At 37.7% G+C, this 18,684-nt stretch overlaps 1 protein-coding gene across 1 annotated transcript in view; it reads left to right on the top strand.

The window, feature by feature from the left end:
* The window catches only part of KCNT2 (potassium sodium-activated channel subfamily T member 2), a 286,825-nt gene that overhangs the window by 199,891 nt on the left and 68,250 nt on the right, over window positions 1–18,684 (top strand). The window contains exons 17-20 of the mRNA XM_073358218.2: window positions 2,626–2,855; window positions 4,359–4,575; window positions 6,884–6,989; window positions 7,299–7,471. Of these exons, the coding sequence (XP_073214319.1) occupies window positions 2,626–2,855; window positions 4,359–4,575; window positions 6,884–6,989; window positions 7,299–7,471 (726 nt within the window). The remainder of the gene's footprint in view (window positions 1–2,625; window positions 2,856–4,358; window positions 4,576–6,883; window positions 6,990–7,298; window positions 7,472–18,684) is intronic.

Here is an 18,684-nt window from a genome sequence, read left to right as displayed (position 1 = left end):
CCTGGCAAATCGTTGATTCTGTTGAAAACCTGTCTAATACAACCATTGACCCTTACCCAGCTAGATAGATGTACCATGGTACAGTTCCTCTGCTAGGCACCCCATGCTGATATAGCAGTGTTCACAGTGCTGCAATGCACTGAGACAAAAGCCACTGCAAATTCTATAAGCATAATATTAATTTCCTTTCATCAGTCTAGTCATTTTTCAGTAACATTCCAGAGATAATATATATATAATGCAGATTGTAGATTGACCTGTATGGAAGTCAGAATGGTTGTCTCTCATTTTTGGTTTGAGACAGTATTTCAGTTGGTTCGAACATACCTTCTTTGGGACTGACAGCAGTGTTATTATCCGAATAATTTGATCAAGCTGATCACTTCTTTTTTAAAAGAGATAATGCAGCCCCTTTTGCTTTCTTCTGAAATGTGGCTGGTTTCCCAAACTTTTAAGACAACTCTTTGAATTCAGTGAACTAAATATAGGCCTCCACTCATAAGAAGTTCTGATGTAATAGTCAACACCAGGTGTTTTATCATTTCATAACTGTTTGACCACAAGCATCACTTCCTCTAATATCACTGACCTTTTTTCTGTTGGATTTATTTTTGGATTAAGTTATAGTTTACATGCTGGTGGTGATCTGTTCACTAATTCACAAAAATATGCATTCCAATGCTTAAATTGTGAATCAATATGCTGGCAGTATTTCCCAATTTTGTCCTTAACTGATGGAAGAGGCAAGAATGTATATCCAATGAGGGCCTTCAGAATCTCAGATACACATTTCTGGTCATGTCTTTCAGAGGCTTCATCATTACACTGCACTGTACTATTCCAGCATTGAGTATGAGCATTCTGACGGGCCCTCTTGACTGCTCGCTCAAGACTTTTCTCTATTGCCCATTTCCTCCTCTCACTGACTCAACTCTGGCCGTGCATCCAGTCTGAAAGCTCACAACCCACCACATCATAACCTTGCAACCCCCTGATGGGTCACAACCCCCAGTTTGAGAACTCGTGATATATTAGATATGCATCTCTCAAACTTTATTAAGAGATCATCCTGGTTGCTATTTGGGTTTGATGGTCAAATTCCGGAGCAACAGCAGCACTTGTAAATTCTTACACATCCTGAATGAGTGTAGTTAAGGATCTCATTCTGGTTTGAAAACCCATGGTTGCATTGTTGCCCCATGGATACAAAATGTATACTTTTGGCAATTCTTGTGCTGAAACCAGGTAGACATTGAAAATAGTTCATGTGTGGAAGCAAATTCAAGTAGACACACACCATTATCTGATCTCTCTTCTGATAAACTGTAAGGTCCTGGTACCAGTTCAAATTCAGTTCTATCATGACCAGTTCTCATGTTCATATCTCCTACTACGACAATATGAAGTTGGAATGATGTACTACATACAATGTCATTTAATGTGGCATAAAAAGCATCTTTTTCACATCAGGCCTTGCATCAGCTGGAGCATATGCACTATTACCACACATTTTACCTTAAACTGAAAATAGTGGCTATCCAGTATGGAGAGCAAGTCTGCCAGTTTGGCAGATTGCACTTTCAAAGACAAAACCAGAGCAACATCAATGTGCTTGTCAGATGCATCACAGTAGTGCAGCAATCAAAAGATCTGACCACTATGGGTCAGAGTTTTGCTCCCATCATTCAAATTCCATTATGTCTCCTGCACACTGCAGATATCAACATTCAACCTTTCCATTTCTTTATCCAGGAATCATTCCTCCCACCCCACCCCCCCAACATCTATTAATGGTCAAACATTCCACAGTCCCATCCTCAGAAATTAGGGTCGGATTCATCAGTCTTACCTCATTTATCGACAATCTAGGCTATATTTTCAGATCACCTCAACCTCAGATGTATCCTGACATATTTTGAACATGTTTGTACAAGCTTATGCTGAGTATGCATGCACAAATGTCAGTTTCATGCATATTACCTTCATTCTGGTAAAAAAGGTGTTTTCTACTCAAATTAATCAATTGATAAAGAGTTTATAAATAGATTATTAGAGTTTTTAAATATTGTAAGATGAATGTACAAATTTAATTTATCCTGCAATCATATGCATATATAAGAGTTCATTTTCAACGTTATAAAATGAGAACAGAGGCTGTCATTTTAATTCCTTATTTTCTACTATTGATCAAAAAGAATAAGACTAAATTATGGGGGGAGGAGGAGGAAATCTGAAAACAATTCCATTGACAGGTGAATAATGGAACAGCTTAATGTGCTGAATTAACAGAGTTCCATAAGTGTATTGTATTCTCAGAAGGGACTATATGTTTGATATCAGAAATTAACTGGCTCAACATTGGAAGTATACTGCTATAGAATAAAAAGCTTTTGAAGTGCTTTGGGATTCATAAGTCCCAAGGAATTGTGCTTGATCACAGATGGCCAGTTTTGGGAATAATTTTGTTAAATACTGTATTTTCAAATATTTATTTTCCAAGAATGTGCACATTTTGACTCTGCAGCATGTAAGTGAGACTAAATTAAGGATCCATTATTGTAATCTGCAATTTGTGTTTTGTTGAGTTACATTCAATAAACCATGTATTTTCCTTCTTTAATTAAGGTTTGGAGTCTGTCTGATTGGTGTTAGGAGGGAAGATAACAAAAACATTTTGCTGAATCCAGGCCCTCGATATATTATGAGCTCTACAGACATATGTTTTTATATCAACATCACCAAAGAAGAAAATTCAGCTTTTAAAAAGCAAGAACAGCATAGAAAAAATAATGAATCCAAGTCATACTATCATGGACCTTCTAGGTTACCCTTGCACAGTGTAATTGCCAGTATGGGTAAGTACAGGTAAACCTTATAAAATAGTCTGAAACTATAGAAAAGAAAGCTCAAAAATGTACTACTCTAAAACTGTAAAGCGATTTTAAAAGAAAAAGCCTGAGGTGATGGAAAACATGTTCCTTCATTAGGTTTAAATGTATATATTTAATTAAAAAAAATAAAAGGGTCCCAACAATATCAACATAAATGGCATTCTCTTGCTGTATACAGAAATACAACATCACAGACAAATCTATGCAAATGAGAATACTATCTAACAAGCCACTTGCCAAGGAAATTCATAAGATTATTTAAAAAATCCACAAAGTTCAGACCAGATCCCAGGTGGTGCAAAGTAGCTGTAATATCCATTTAACAAGCCAGTGAAGAGGTCCCCCAGCATGGAAGAACATCCAGGTGATCAAGCAACCGCACCAGCTCCCATGTCACACAGCAAGCTGAAAGGGCATGTCCAAGTGGAAAAAGGGATGTGCCTGGGGTGACCCTTTAGGGCCACAGACAGATGATCAAAAGCTAGTGCCTAAGATAGGCTATTACCCTAGCTAGTGCCAGGATTAGGATGGGAGCCTAAAAATGTCACAAAACCACTTGTGTCATTGATTCCCTTCTTCTCCACTGAGTGTAGCTTGGCAGAGTCCAAAACTCAGGCCTGTATGCAAATACTGAAAGTGTTTAGTCACAAAAGGCTGCAATCTCTTGCTGTCTAAACACTATAAGTCATAATCAAAGACAAACATTTGATGGCAATTTAGCTAAAATGTACCAACAGTCTAAAATATCTCGTGCAATGAAATCCCATATGTCAAAAGATGAATTCCATAGTTTGTACATTCATATGAATATCACAAGCTAATTCACTACAAATTGGCCTAATATTAGACGCTAATCAGTCCAATCAGGATTATTCCCATTTCTTGTACTAGGAAGCAGTACCTCTTACTGGCATAAGTTAGGAGGTAAAACTCCAGACATTCTTTTAGTCCATCAAACAACTCATCAGACTCTATTTTGTTTCCAAAAACATTATGTAACAGAACCAGGAAGAATAAAGGCATTAAGAGTCAAGGTGTCAAATTCTGATCTCATTTACACAATTGGAAATCTTATGTTTTTCTGGTTATAATATTCAGATTTATTAAGTCAAATTCCTTATTATGGATATATAACAACATTCATAAATTCAATATAACCTGCAATTTATTTGTGCATATTCTCACAGCCTGATTGCATGGAACATGTTTTTAAATGCCATAGACTGATATGTATTTGGAAAAAATAATGTATTACCTTATTATGAGAAACTGCCTTGTATATTGTTCAGTGCTGTAAGGCTATATTGGATGTAACATTATATTTTAATGTAGTTTTTATACATAGACAAAACAGACAGTATTTGAATATTTGGTTCTGTTTTAGATCATCCATAATAAGCATAATTTACCCTTTTTTAAACGCTTAATTGACTTGCACATTGAGAGCTGTTTCTGATGATGATTCAGGGACCGTGGCTATAGATTTACAAGATACAGGATGTAGATCTTCCAGTGGACCTACCCTAACCCTTCCTTCAGAGGGAAGTAAAGATGGCAGAAGATCTAGCATAGCACCTGTTTTGGAGGTTGCAGATTCCTCATCACTTCAAACATGTGATCTTCTAAGTGACCAGTCAGAGGATGAAACTACTCCATCAGATGATGACATTTCTACAGGTTTAGAGTATGTACAGTTAATGTAAACAGGACATTACTATTCATAGATGCTAATACTGGGTAAATGTAGAGTGCAGTTCTGCTCCCATTGAAGTCAATAGGGACAGGATTGCAGCTCTTTTTCTGATTAGTGATATTCCATTTAATAAGAAACAAAAGTGTACCAAATTTCTGCGTGATCCTATCACATAATTTGTAGTGATTAGATACGTGGCCCAAGGGCGAAGTGATTTCCTCTTCAAAAGTGCAATCATGAATTGGTCGAAGCTTCTTAAGGCTATTTTGAAATAAGAAAAACATTCCAACTCATGCTGGACATCTGTGATACTCAATAACAAAGACCTTGTTGTGTTTGGAATTTTAAAGCTATTTCATAAACACACACAAATTCACATACCTGGCAATGTCTCCCTATAGCACATAGTTTTTGGAGTACTTCAGGCACGACTCAGCTGACTAGGAAACAAAACTGAATATTTCAGTCTGAAGAATGAAATTACTTTTTAATAGAGGAAGGTTCACTGACATCTGAGAGAGATCAGATTCCAACCTTTAAAGGGGCCAGTTGTGGGGCACTGCACAGGACTCTCCAGCATAGTATAGCTTGTGTGGTAAAAGTGTGAATGCAAGAATATTGGCAACAAAAAAGCAGCAATAGTAAAGCAAAAAAAACCCACAATGTTTTATTCAAGTGTTTATTAGTTTGTTACTGAAATTAAAAATGCATTAGTGAAATAAACTGAGGGCTCAATCCTGCAAATACTCATGCATGTGAGTAATTTGACTGAATAGGATTACTTATGGGAATATAAAAATTCCCATACTGGATTAAATCAGTGGTCTTTCTCATTGTGGTCTGTCTCTGTGTCAGGGACAGGGTAAGGGTGACCTGGCCTAGGGGTTAGCATTAGGCCTGGGCTGAGGATCCAGGAGCCAATTACCAAGAATCAGGCCAAACTGGAAAGCCAGGAGATCAGAAACAAGAGACTAAACAGAGGACCGGGATCTGTTACCAAGTCAGGAAACTGAAAGGTCAGAATCAGAAGGCAGGAACATTGTAAGGAGAGTGATCACTTTAGCTAAGCTATTACCAGCAGGAGAGTGGGGTGGGAGGAGGTATTGTTTCATGGTCTCTGTGTATATAATGTCTTCTGTAGTTTCCACAGTATGCATCCGATGAAGTGAGCTGTAGCTCATGAAAGCTTATGCTCAAATAAATTGGTTAGTCTCTAAGGTGCCACAAGTACTCCTTTTCTTTTTGCGAATACAGACTAACACGGCTGTTACTCTGAAACAAGGCAGGAACAGGTAATCATGAAACCAGGAGTCCATGGCAGTGTGAAGTCCAGTTGTATGGACAACCTCCAGTTTCCTTATCTGACTTAAATAGGGGCAGCATCCCAATCAGGATCCTTGGAGCTCTTCCAGTCAGAACATGGGGTGGGGCTTGTTCCTCAATTTGGATTTTTGGATCTGTACTAGCTGTTGTCTGTAAGCTGCTGGTTGGAAGATTGGAGCATGACAACTCCCATGACCTTCCAGGGACTACTCAGTGACTACTACATGCCTCAAAGAAAAAAGAAAGAAAATCTATAGTGGAGAATCATGGAATGTACTGCCAAAAAGAGAAATTTCTTCCTAAACTTCAGTTTGTTTACACCCTGAAGTATAAGGATTTACAGTTCATCTATTCTCTTGCAAATATAATTGTTGATATTCTTATGTATATAAATCTCTAGCAGGATTCAGAAAAGGGTTAAACTCTTGGATTCAATCATTTTTGCTGCAATATAGGTTGCTATTACAAATTGTTTTAGATTTTTCAGCTGATCAGCATTAGGATCAGTTTAACTTTTAAGTGTTATGTAGGAGCCAGAAATATCTTGAACACCGTCCATCTACTTTCTATGCTGAAAATCCATGCTGGTGCCATAAGACATCAGGAAGTGGACTGACACTTAAAGTTGTTTAGATGAGGAACTTATCACCCTAAGAAACAACAAATAACCCATATCATCCCCTTACAATGCCACCACTTATTAATTCTACTGATTTTATATATATGCCTGTAAGCCATAAGCTATGGTCCTTTGATCTTTATTAGAAATAGGGGTTGTTTTGTTTTGATTGTTTATATGGCAAACACTAGTTGTATCTATTTTGATTAATTTCATATTTAGTTATGTATGATTATATACATTAATACTTGCCTATGTTTGCTATTCCACAAATAGTAGTAATAAAAATTTAGACCTGTTTGGTCTACAGTCGTTAAATTGTTGACAGTATTCAGAACTGTTTCTCTACTCTTCTAGGTATGCTAAAGGTTATCCTCCTTACTCTCCTTATATTGGAAGTTCTCCCACGTTTTGCCATCTGCTGCATGAAAAAGTGCCATTTTGTTGTTTAAGACTGGACAAGGTAAAGAGTTTGTGTTGATGGATATACATATGCGTTAAACAAGGCTTGTTTGTTTGTTGTAACCGAACACAATTTTGTCCTTGTCTGCACTTGCCGATAAGCAGCATTCAGCACCAGTTCAGCTACAACCAATGCTGAAATGCAGTGTTGCTAACAGGTGTTTGTGAAGCTCAGACAAGACTAAGTTCTTTATCATTTCAACTGACACATTTTAGCTTGGGAAGTGAAAAACCACCTCTAATATTATTATCCCTGAATATCAACTCCTATCCAAAGCCACTGAGTTTTTGTTTTCTATACTGGTTTTAGGGGTGCCAACATAACTACTATGAAGATGCCAAAGCCTATGGATTCAAAAATAAATTGATTATAGTTGCAGCAGAGACAGCTGGAAATGGCTTATACAACTTTATTGTTCCACTCAGAGCTTATTACAGACCAAAGAAAGAACTCAACCCTATAGTATTACTTCTGGATAACCCGTAAGTGGATTTATAAGAAAATTATTTACTATACAAATAAGTGTTTAAATCCCAATACGTGCGTTGTCTGTGGTTGATGGTCACATTTCATGTGACCAATTTAAATCAAAAACATTGTGGCACATACACCTTTAAAGCAAGAGTGGAGACAAGGATGATATCTTGATTGTGTTTTACAGTAAGGACATAATATAACTCTCAGTGAAGTCAATGGGAGCTTTTCTAATGACTACAGCGGGAGTTGGAATCAGGACCAAGGACAATACAGTTTTCAGTATGGTAATACCAGGTTTATAAGGAAAAGCAGAGAAATTGGAGTACTATTAATTATAAAATAAGTTGTAAAATCTTTTACAATTCTAAAATTTTAGGAGATAAATTGCAATTTAAATATTGCATCTAACATGTGAAAGTAATCTTAACTTCTCTACATTTCAGATGTAGATTGAATTGCTCACTTTCCTGTCTGCATCCTCTTTTCCCAGCCCACTTAGCACCTAGGGGAGCACTATTTTATTCACACTGCTGACCTGCACATTAGGAGCCAGTTTGTCCTTTCAAGATACTGCCTCAGATCTAAGCCCACTCAGGCCTCTGAACAAGTTTGTTGTATGGTTTGCACAGTAAATAGTAATTATAGTAGTATTTGACTGGTCTATCAGTTAAATGCAGAAGACAGAGCCTATACTATCTAAGCAGATTTTTTATTACTGCTTAGTTCAGAGATGATCAATACTATAGACTGTAAGTGCCCTTTGGGAAATATCTCTGTCCACTGATTGCCATATAAAACCATAGAAGAACAAACATTCATTAATGAACTTATGGCTCAGTTGTGCCATTAAGTCACAGTCCTGATTTAAGGATGATGTAGATCCTCATCACCTCAGGAACAGCTGTAGGAGGAATTGTACCACAGGGAACAACTGTTCCTTCCATAGCCTCATCTCCTCCGCAATGCCCTTTGGAGACACTAGAAGGAAACAGTTCCTTCTTGTGTTCCCCCCATGAAGAGTTTACATTTGTTCTTGGCTCTTACACAAGAAGGGCAGAATGTTCCTTGTACTCTCCTCCACCTCAGCCTATGCACTTCCATGCCACGGCAGGGCAAGGCAAAATCTGTCCCCTTATAGTGATGGCTGAAAATGGTGTGTGTCATGCAGGCACACTGACTTGTCACATTAAAAAGGGTCTGTCTGCATTATGTGCTTCAGTTTCTGAGTTTGCAAATTGACTCGTGGGGCGGGGGAGGGGGGCGGAAAGAGGTCAGATAACGAAGTGCATATTTTTAGTTTCATAACATAATTTAACCGTCTGCACTCTGCTTTTCCTTCCAAAATAATACCTGGCTACTTTTAACATTGTAATTGTTGCTTAGTATACTAGGTTGGAAATAAAGGTCAAAACCTAGTAACTTTTTTTCAAGTCTTAAGCAATCTGCTCTCTCACAGTGTAATGACTGGCAGTGCTCTGACTGATATTTCACAATCTCTTTACCTTATCACAAAGCAGTGCACTCACTGCTTTTGTGCCACAGCCGCTGACATTCCTTTCTGCTGTCGCTCACAGTAATGATTCATCTTCTACTGCTGCAATGACTGATAGAAATCACCTGGTATCTGGAAGCCTTTCCCAGTCTGAAAAGGTCAGATCAAGATAGTGGGGTCCAAAAGGGCCAGTGGAACATGTAACATGTGGTATTTAGGTTTCAGGAAAAGGGGAAACAAGGGATCATAAAACAGATTGTGTGCACTAAAAACCAAACTTCCTTTCTATGGCTTCATTCCAGAGTCATATAGTGTATTGTACAAAATATAAAGTGGTATACAGGTGGTAAAACTCCAAAACACCCAGAAACTCAGTTCCAATAAGCACTTGAAATACTAGATATTTATTTTTAATCTTTTGGAAGTTTCCCCATTCTATGATCCCCCATCAGTTGTCTCTGCCCCAAGCTTCTGTTCGGGAGAAGGTGTCTTCTCTTCTGGCAGGAATACTTTCCAAAAGAGGCTTGTAGCAACCACTGCCACTCACGGAAATCTATTAGGATGGGCTCTGGATCCCTCCCAAGGCAAGATCTCCATGTCTGTCACCCAGCTACATGTGTCAAGAAGGTGTAGCTGGGAGTTCTTTTCCTTCCTTACAAGAAAGAGTCTTCATAAGTTGGCTAAAAAAAGCTCTTCTTTCCCACAAGGAGCATTTCCTCTTCTCCCAGAAGTAGCAGGCCATGGTTTTTCAGCCCATACGACACATGCTGGGGGTTCCACGGTAGTATTTAGAAGAGCTTACAGCGTACTGAAAACCTTCAAGGGGCCTCCCATTTGTACATGTATTTTGGGGCACTAATGCAAGGGAAGCCTCAGGAAGGAACAGCAGGAGGCTGAGATGCCATCAGCAAAATGCAAGGAATGGGAGTGAAAGGGCAGAAGAAAAAGTAGAGTGAGATAAAGTTTAACTAAACTCATTTCAAACCTCATGAACAGATTGGGTCCAGTCCAGATTGGTTAATATTTGGGCTTAGCCAGTTTTTCCACATCTAGTATAAAACTGGAAATCAGCTGGCAGCTGTGAGGAGAGACTGGACTGCTATATCTGTTCATAATTCATAACATACACACTTTTTAAAAAATTCAGTACAGTCCTGCACATAAACTGCACTTTATGTCATCTAGCTCACTTAGTTTTCTTTAAAATTCCTGACCTTTAATGGGTGTGTGTGTGTGGGGGGGGGGGTTCTATTTGCCTTTTCTTTAATCAGCACTTTCTGTTCAAGCACAGCTTATTTTAGGGGGGTTGAAAATTTATAGTTATGTACTTTAGAGAGCCATATATTTTCCATTCTCAATTAGCAGCTTTATGTATGCATCATCCCTCCCAACTTGCTCCTCTTGCTGTGTTTTCTGAGCATATATGATCTGTTCCAATTATTCCATTCAGCTACAGAAACAGGGCAAACTTCCCACTTGATTCCCATTAGTACTATAGAAGAGAATAATTCCCTAACACGATGAGCATGATGCAGACCTTTTGGACCATGTTATAGTGTTTCAATAAGTCCAAGGTAAACAATTCATGTACAAACTTGGAACCTTTAGGCTGCATGATAAAAAGAGCCAGCTGCATAAATTGAATCCTGGTTCAGATTCCAGGCCCTACTCTCCTCTGGGTGTATGTGCCATTGTCCGATCTCTACTATAAATAGTTTCACTTTACAGAATCTGAAATTAGTTGAAGTGGGTTCCACTTCCCTCAGTACAGATTTCTTGTAGGACAGTACATAATGGTGTTAGTATATCATAGTTCTCTTTATTCCTGTAATGAACAGTATAAACTCCCCCACACCAGAAGAGATCTATAAAAACTATTCTTTTAAAATTGTGGTTAGCAAGTTTCAAATAAGACTGGCCTTTAAGAACACACATGAAAGTGTACAGTGCCCTCTAGTGTTTTCCTACACTCTCGTTTTGGGCTCATGGTTTTGGTTTTTTTACACACTCTCTGATATGTTACTTTTATTATTTTAGTTTCTTTTTGCTGAAGATTGAAAAAATGCCATTTTTGTTAGCATAAAATTATACCATCTCAACATTAAATGAAAGCTGTGGTCTCTGCTTAAGCTCTTAGCAAGGTATGGCCTAGGTAGCTGAAGCAGATTCTCTGTAAAACATTCAGCTGAAATATTGTAACCATAAGGACACTGCAATCAGTCCACCACATTTTTCACATCTCAAGGCAATAGGGTGAAATCCTGGCCCCACTGAAGTCAATGGAAGTTTTGCCATTGACTTAAAATGAGTTAGGATTTCACCCACTGTAAATTAGCATTAGTATCCCTTGCTATGATTTAATAGTTTCTCTTAATCTTTTTTGCAGTTTGTTAACAGAGGCAATTTGCAGTAGTGTGCATGATTAGACATGTCCTTATTTCGTGCTGATTAAAATTTCATCTGCTATCACTGTACTTTCAGTACCTAAGAAAGAAGAAAAAGGTGTAAGTCTTATAGTACAATACAGAAAGAGTACAGTAGAAAACTATTTTACCTTTCCTTTCTTAAAAGGAAATTTGAGATTAAAATTAACCTTTGACCTTTATTTCCACCCTAGTATGTCAAGCAACAATTAAAATGTTAAAAGTAGCCAACTATTGTTTTAGAAGAGGTGGAAGGGAAAGAAAAATGCAGACAGTTGAAAAATGCATAACTTTTAGGGAGAAATGATAAGGCAAGATCAATAGCTGGTGTAAAATTGATTTAATGGAACTATCATAGTTGAAACTAGGTGAGGATCTGGTTCCAGTCATTAAGCATTTTCATTAAAAAGATGTTTAAGGTCATGAATTGGAATATAATTTAGTAAGTCCTCTTTAGTCATCAATACTTTTTTCTTTAAATAAAGCATTTGCTGTATGATTGTGCCATAAAGTTTCCGATTTAGAAGACTAACAACATTTATGTAAAGCACATTTAAACTTGATCATGCTGCATCATGATCAAAGCAAACAGCATTGAATGTTGATGTCCAGAAATATAGTTTGCTATGTTACTAAAATATTTATTTAACATTTCCTAGTTTTCCCCTCCTCTCTCTTCCAAACAAACTAACATAGTTTATTCAGTTTCTTCAGAGGAGATGCAACTGTTGTGATGTTGTGTTTCATTGTAACCCATCTGCTGCTTAGGCCAGATATGCATTTTCTGGATGCAATCTGTTGGTTCCCAATGGTTTACTACATGGTGGGCTCTATTGACAAGTAGGTAAAATAATCCTCAGAACTTTAAACATTGTAGTGTTCAGTGGTTTGTCATGTGCTGTGCTTTGTAACTGCATGTTTAAGTGTGGTGACAGTACTTAAAAAATATCCCTGCATGCATGGTTTGTGTCAAGGTGCTGTAATTTGGAATTTCAGATTTCTGCCAAAGGATCTCAATCACTCAAAAATGAGTCACTATCTGGTTTTGCTTTATATAGTACATTGGCAGATCTGGCAGTCTTTTTAAACGCTTTCTTTGGTGTTGACTCTCTAGGTGAAATGGGCCCTAGGGCTAGGCTTTTTAAAAACAGGAATGAGCCTAAAGTTACTCCCCCCAATCCCCATTAAGGCGCAAATAAAGTTACCAAATTGTCAAAAATGCTGAGCACCCAACAGCTCCCACTGAGTTCTAGTCTAACCCTATATGAAACCGCCATATTTTTGCTCCTACTTGTTGGCTGGGATTGTTAACGTTTGTTATGAGATTTAGACACACTAATAGTAACTTACTTCTAAAACCGCTGGACTCCTTTGAAAATATCACCTACTACTTCTACCTAGCCCTTTACTATTACATATTTATAAAATAGTATCTAGATTTAATGGCATCACTGATTGAAGAGTCAGGCTAGAACTCAGACTAGAAGAGACTCTTTCATTAGATTTTCAGTATATTCCTGTTTCTAAACAGTCATCACTAAAGCAAAAAATTAGCTCTAATAGAGGGCCCAATCCTGAGACATCTGGGCATCCGGAATACTTATTCTGTGAAATATTGGTACTATGGAAGTCGGGGGGGGGGGGGGGGGGGAGGGGAGATTTGCAATAGACTACATTGGCACAATTTCACCTATCAATTTCAAAAGCAGTTCTAGCTGTTCAGCATGTCTCAGGATCAAGCCTATTGTAAATGGAGACGTATATACTTGGAAATGTACCTTAGTGACAGACAACACAAACTGTCATTCATAATACATTGATAGAAGTTATAATTTTTAGGATACGCCTACACATCCTACAGCAGAGATCCTCCCAGCTCACATCAGAAGAAAAGCCCAAGTTCTAGCCTGAGTTGCAGCTTCACAGTGATGGCTACAAAGCTATTTTTAGAGCATCAGTGCGAATGCCCTGCTAACCCAAACCTGTCCACCTAGGCTGGGAGGCTTACTGCTGGTGGCTGTGTAGACATAGCCTTAAAATGCATTGCATTCCAGCCTTCAAAAACAACAAAGAAAGGTCTTGGCACGTAATTATATTTAGCAGCATCTTGTCACCTTTGATTTGTGATCATTCAGAAATTATAAAAAATAATCACAGAAACTGAATAGTTGATTTAGCTACAATTAAGCTAGGTAATTAAAAACATGGAGTTTTCAAACTGTTTTATGGACCACAAAAAAAGTTAAACTTTACTACTATTTGTTGGGACTACTTCGGAAAGGAATACATTATATCACCCTGTAAGAAATGTCATGTTATCTTCCTTGTTGAGTGGTTCACATCAGTTTTGGAATTTATTGAATACAAAACAAGTTTGCAGATATTGAAACTAGTGGTAATATGATGTATTCTGCAGTTTACACTAATTGTAGTGTAGAGATGTTTCATTTATAGGACAGTGCAAATTTCTCTGCAGGTGAAGTGTAAAGTAACACTGACATACATTTATGTTCTATAATCTGTCAGCTGACTTGTCAGTTTATAAATTATGTCCAGTGTTTTAAATGATTGGTTTGCACATAAGCATTTAGAAACAAAGAAGTTACATATTGAAGTGAAAATCAATAAATTCTAGTTCATACTCACAATGTAATATATGCGAACTTCATTTTTCATGCACTGCTGACTGTTCCAAAAATACCCCCACTATTTACTGTACAGTTTGCAGTTCAGTAGTCAATTATTTGCTTTGATCTGTTTGTGGCTAAGTGCAAGTGTTGGCTATTTCCTTGATGTGTTTAATGACCATAGTGGTCCTGTCTAGTTGTACTACACTATATCACCATATATTTTGTCTGGCTATACTAAAAGGAGGACAGGAGACACTTGATATGAATTTAATCAGGCCACGACTTTATATTAGAGGTCTGGGACTACCTGGCAGATAAAGTGTACAGTACAGGCTACTCCATATTTTTTCAAATAACTACCTGGGGCTTCCACCAGCCCCCTTTGTTTTCCATCCAGGTCCCCCAGCCAACCCATGGCTTGGACCTTACTGTCCACCCCCTCTCATAAGAGTGTTAAGGTAGGCTGTAAGAAAGGGGAGTTGGCTTCCTTCCGTACCAATCATAGGAGCCCCAACTGCCCCCTTCCTGTTCCTTTAACCAGCACCTCCTTTTAAGTCCTTTACCTGGCCATTTATATGGTCACTGGATGCCTTCCCTATGGAGTACCTACACTGGACATCCACCCCACACTTACACAATAAGTTGCGACCTACCACCATAGCCTACCACCTTTTGTGCTCATCATAATAGGTCTTCCCTGACACCGGCTGTGGAAAAGGCAAAAAAACCCACGCTCACTCCACTGAAGCCAATATGGTGGTAAGGGAAAAATTCCTTCCCAGCCCCCCTAAAAAAGGAGTGACTAGCGCAATGCCCACAGCAGGTCCTAACCAAACCTGATATTTACACCTCCAGGAGAGGAAGGGTGGGTACTGCCTTGTCTACTGCATGGAGAAAGGGCTTCCAACGCCAGGCCTTGCACCGTTAAAGCCTTCTGCCCCTTACATTCCCCGGGGGGCGAGTCAGCACCACAAAGCTTTTTCTACCTTTTTGCAGCCCTTTCTGACCTTCCCCCCGCATAAAGCACTGCTACCTTCCAGCAGCAAGCCTGGCCAATGCTTCCCTTACTTAAAGGTGTGGTGCGGTCATTGCTGGTGTTGTGCATGTACATTATACTTCTTTTTTTACATACTGTACAAGATCATATTAACTTCACAAAAATCAAATCCAACTAAATGTTAAGCAAAAAATCAGTACTCCAAGAACAGTTCACAAAATGTGGAAACCCCAATACCTTATCCCAACCCTTCTTCTTTATTCCTTGATATTTATACATTTTATAAAATATTAACACATAGGACACTACAGCTTTCCACAGGAAATCATAATCTAAATGGGACATTTAAGTGGCCTATTAAAGAGTACATGGTTTATAAATTAGAGAGGCTCACCTGCATAAATATCTTCTAAACTGTTTTAAAAAACTGCATGTATGTAAAAAATACACAAAAGTCAAAGGAAAATCATAACAAATGCTCATTTAAGGCTTGATTTTGATATCTGCTTGACCCCAAATCCAGCATAGCCTTAGACACAAATCCTGCAAAGATTTAAGCGTGTGCGAAGTCTCACTGAATTTAAAGATGTGCTTCGTGCTTTGCTGGACTGAAACTACACTGTCCTCTTCAAACAGGACTATACTAATGCTAACAAGGAACCTTTCAGTTCACACCCACAGCAACCAACTGGGGAATTACAGTGCAGCACTTTGGTGCACACTGCTATTCACACCCCATAGTCTAAACAGTGGTGTAGTGTAGACAAGCCATTAGACTTGTACCAAAACCTTTGAAATGGATTTTTCATCTCAATACATGATTTAAATGTGCACACTCAGTGGAAGAAAGTGGTTTAAGCAGTAATGTTAAAGCAGAATTTCCTTTAAACTAACATTTTCTCTGCATTTTTTGGGATTGGTCCTGCTTTGAACAGGGGGTTGGACTAGATGACCTCCTGAGGTCCCTTCCAACCCTTATATTCTATGATTTACACCCTACAGCAAGATTCTGCTATTTGACAAAAAGGATGGTACGCATACAAACGTGAATGAGCATAGGCACCTAAAAGATCAATTATATTAGAGTTATGACTGAAGAGGTAGAGAAATATTGGTGCATATACCCCGTTGGGGTAAACTGTCATCAAAATAATGGAGCTATGATCATTTTGTACCATCTGAGGATGTTCCCTGTTAATTTTAATTTCATATTCACTACTCTGTGGTTTTCCATGAGAGACATCCAGAGAAATGATCAAAAGAAAATTCACAGCCTGGCTGAGCTTCATCAAAATAGGGCCTCAATTAGCAGAAGTTTGTTCTACAATTTTCCATATAAAGAAAAGGAGTACTTGTGGTACCTTAGAGACTAACAAATTTATTTGAGCATAAGCTTTCATGAGCTACAGCTTGCATCCGATGAAGTGAGCTGTAGCTCACAAAAGCTTATGCTCAAATAAATTTGTTAGTCTCTAAGGTGCCACAAGTCCTCCTTTTCTTTTTGCGAATACAGACTAACACGGCTGCTACTCTGAAACCTGTCAATTTTCCATATGTAAGTGATGTGTAATATGTACAGCCATATAGGCTATGGATAAGGGTTGTGTAGGAAAACCATTCGAGATTAAGAAAGGCATAATTAGGATAATAGATATCTTTGATAAGGGAATATTCCTAATTTTTTGTTTTTAATAATTAGGAAGAAAGTCAGATATTCCAAATAGCCATTGCTGTCATTTTTAAAAAGAGCTTAGACATTATTTTAATGTAATAGTAGGAAGTTAATTAAAAGATTCTAAACTTATTCAGCTTTGGACAGTAGAATAATTGAGATCTTGTCAGAGTATAAAAGTTTTTTTGTTATGTGTAGTTTTTTATTGGTAGTCACAAGGGCTATATTTTCAAAGGTCAGCACAATGGTAGAATGCAGAATAAAATGTAGTTTGCTAAGAGAAAGATTAGAGTTTGATATATGAGCAGGTTAAATGCATACCAATAAATACTAAATATAGAATGGTATTAAATTTCATCACCAACTATACATCACTCCAAAACCAATTAATATAGAACATGTAGCTATGTACTAAATGTGAAAATCAAGACTGGAAATTTCATAGGACTGGGTAGGAAATGGTTTTCTTGTCCAACGAGAACTTTGAAATTCAAAAAAAAATTCCAATCCCTGTTAGGATGAAAAGTCAAGGCCTCAATTTTTTGTGAACTGAAAATCTGAAAAAAATAATTCAGTCACATCCATCAAAACATTTTGTTTCAATTTCAAGTTGTTTCAATTTTGACATTAATTTATAGTGGAGTATTAAAAAGATTTTATTTTGCAATGTAGGTTGTTTCAAACAAAAATAATTTATGTTCCATTTCAAAAAGTGTTAAACATGGCATTCCAACAATTTTGAAACATTTTCAAAAACATTGAAGTGGAAAATTTGTCAAAACTGAGCTTTTCATACAAATGATTTTGGTTTAATCAAATTAGAATTTTCTGATAAAAACTGTTTCACTGGAAAAAAAATCACGCCCAGCAGTAGATTTTTATGCATTTAGGTCTTAATGCAACTGCTGTTAAAGACAATTGAAAGACTATTTGCTTCACTGGAAACTGGTTGGGATAAATGGGGTGAAAGAGCAGAAACACAGTCTAGTTTTAGACAGAAGATCAAATCTATGGAATGGTTGCTAGTTATGCTTACATTTTAACTAGTTTTGCAGAAAATGTTTTGAGCAGTCATCAAACACAAATGGAAGTTGTATTGTCACATGGGTAGTAAGAACATGAATCAGACTATGATGGAAAAAAGGAATCAGCTCTTTATTACTTAATATCATCACTGGTTAACATTTTCCATCAAAACTGTTTAGTTTTTCCACAAAGTGTCTGCTTTCTCTTAAAAAAATCAGTTTAATCAAACCCCCAAATTGGAATATTTTCTTCTGTGGGCTGGGCTTCATGGCTAGACTACATCTCCCATGATGCTCCATGGCCAGAGACTTCCCCTGATTCGCCATCTTTTCTCTCTCTCCAAGAAGAAAGATAAAAAGGTATTATGGGAGATTTAGTCTGACCAGGGAGCCCAGCCCATAGAAGAGAATGGAGCAGGCAACCAAGCTACAATTCCCATTGGTTTTCTGCCAAAATATTTCAGTATTTGAATTTTGACCATAAAAGTTAAGTTTTCTATAGTATGGGATTCACCTTTGTCCAGCTTGTCCTAGTCCATCCCTCCATGAATGCAAGTCGACACCACACCAGTCTATTATATTGCAAGCACATTCTTTCCATTTCTTGCCAAAGAGTTTTGTCATGGGATCGGCACAGTGCGTTTTCGGTCTGCCCAGTGGTCGCTTTTGGTCTCTGGGGATCCAGTTACTGAGGTGGGTTGTCCACCTATTGTCTTGCCTATGGGATTTGGAGGAACAAACAAAACACACCACAGAATTTTTTTTGACCAACTCTAATTAATTCAGAAACATTTAAGATGATATGGCTGATTTTTATTTATAACTCTTTTAGTTATTTTTTAAATGTAGTTCTTTGTAAGTATTTATTTAATCCACTCAAGGCTGAATACTGGTTAAGTTCAAGGCTCCCAGAATTGACCCAATGCCTATTGGCCCCAAACTAAGCATACTTGTCAGTCTGAAATATACTGGTATCCCA

Source organism: Lepidochelys kempii, chromosome 8, assembly GCF_965140285.1.
Source record: "Lepidochelys kempii isolate rLepKem1 chromosome 8, rLepKem1.hap1, whole genome shotgun sequence".
Classification (NCBI taxonomy): Eukaryota; Metazoa; Chordata; order Testudines; family Cheloniidae; genus Lepidochelys; species Lepidochelys kempii.
Note: the sequence above shows the minus strand (reverse complement) of the source record. Positions and strands in the feature narration are given on the sequence as shown.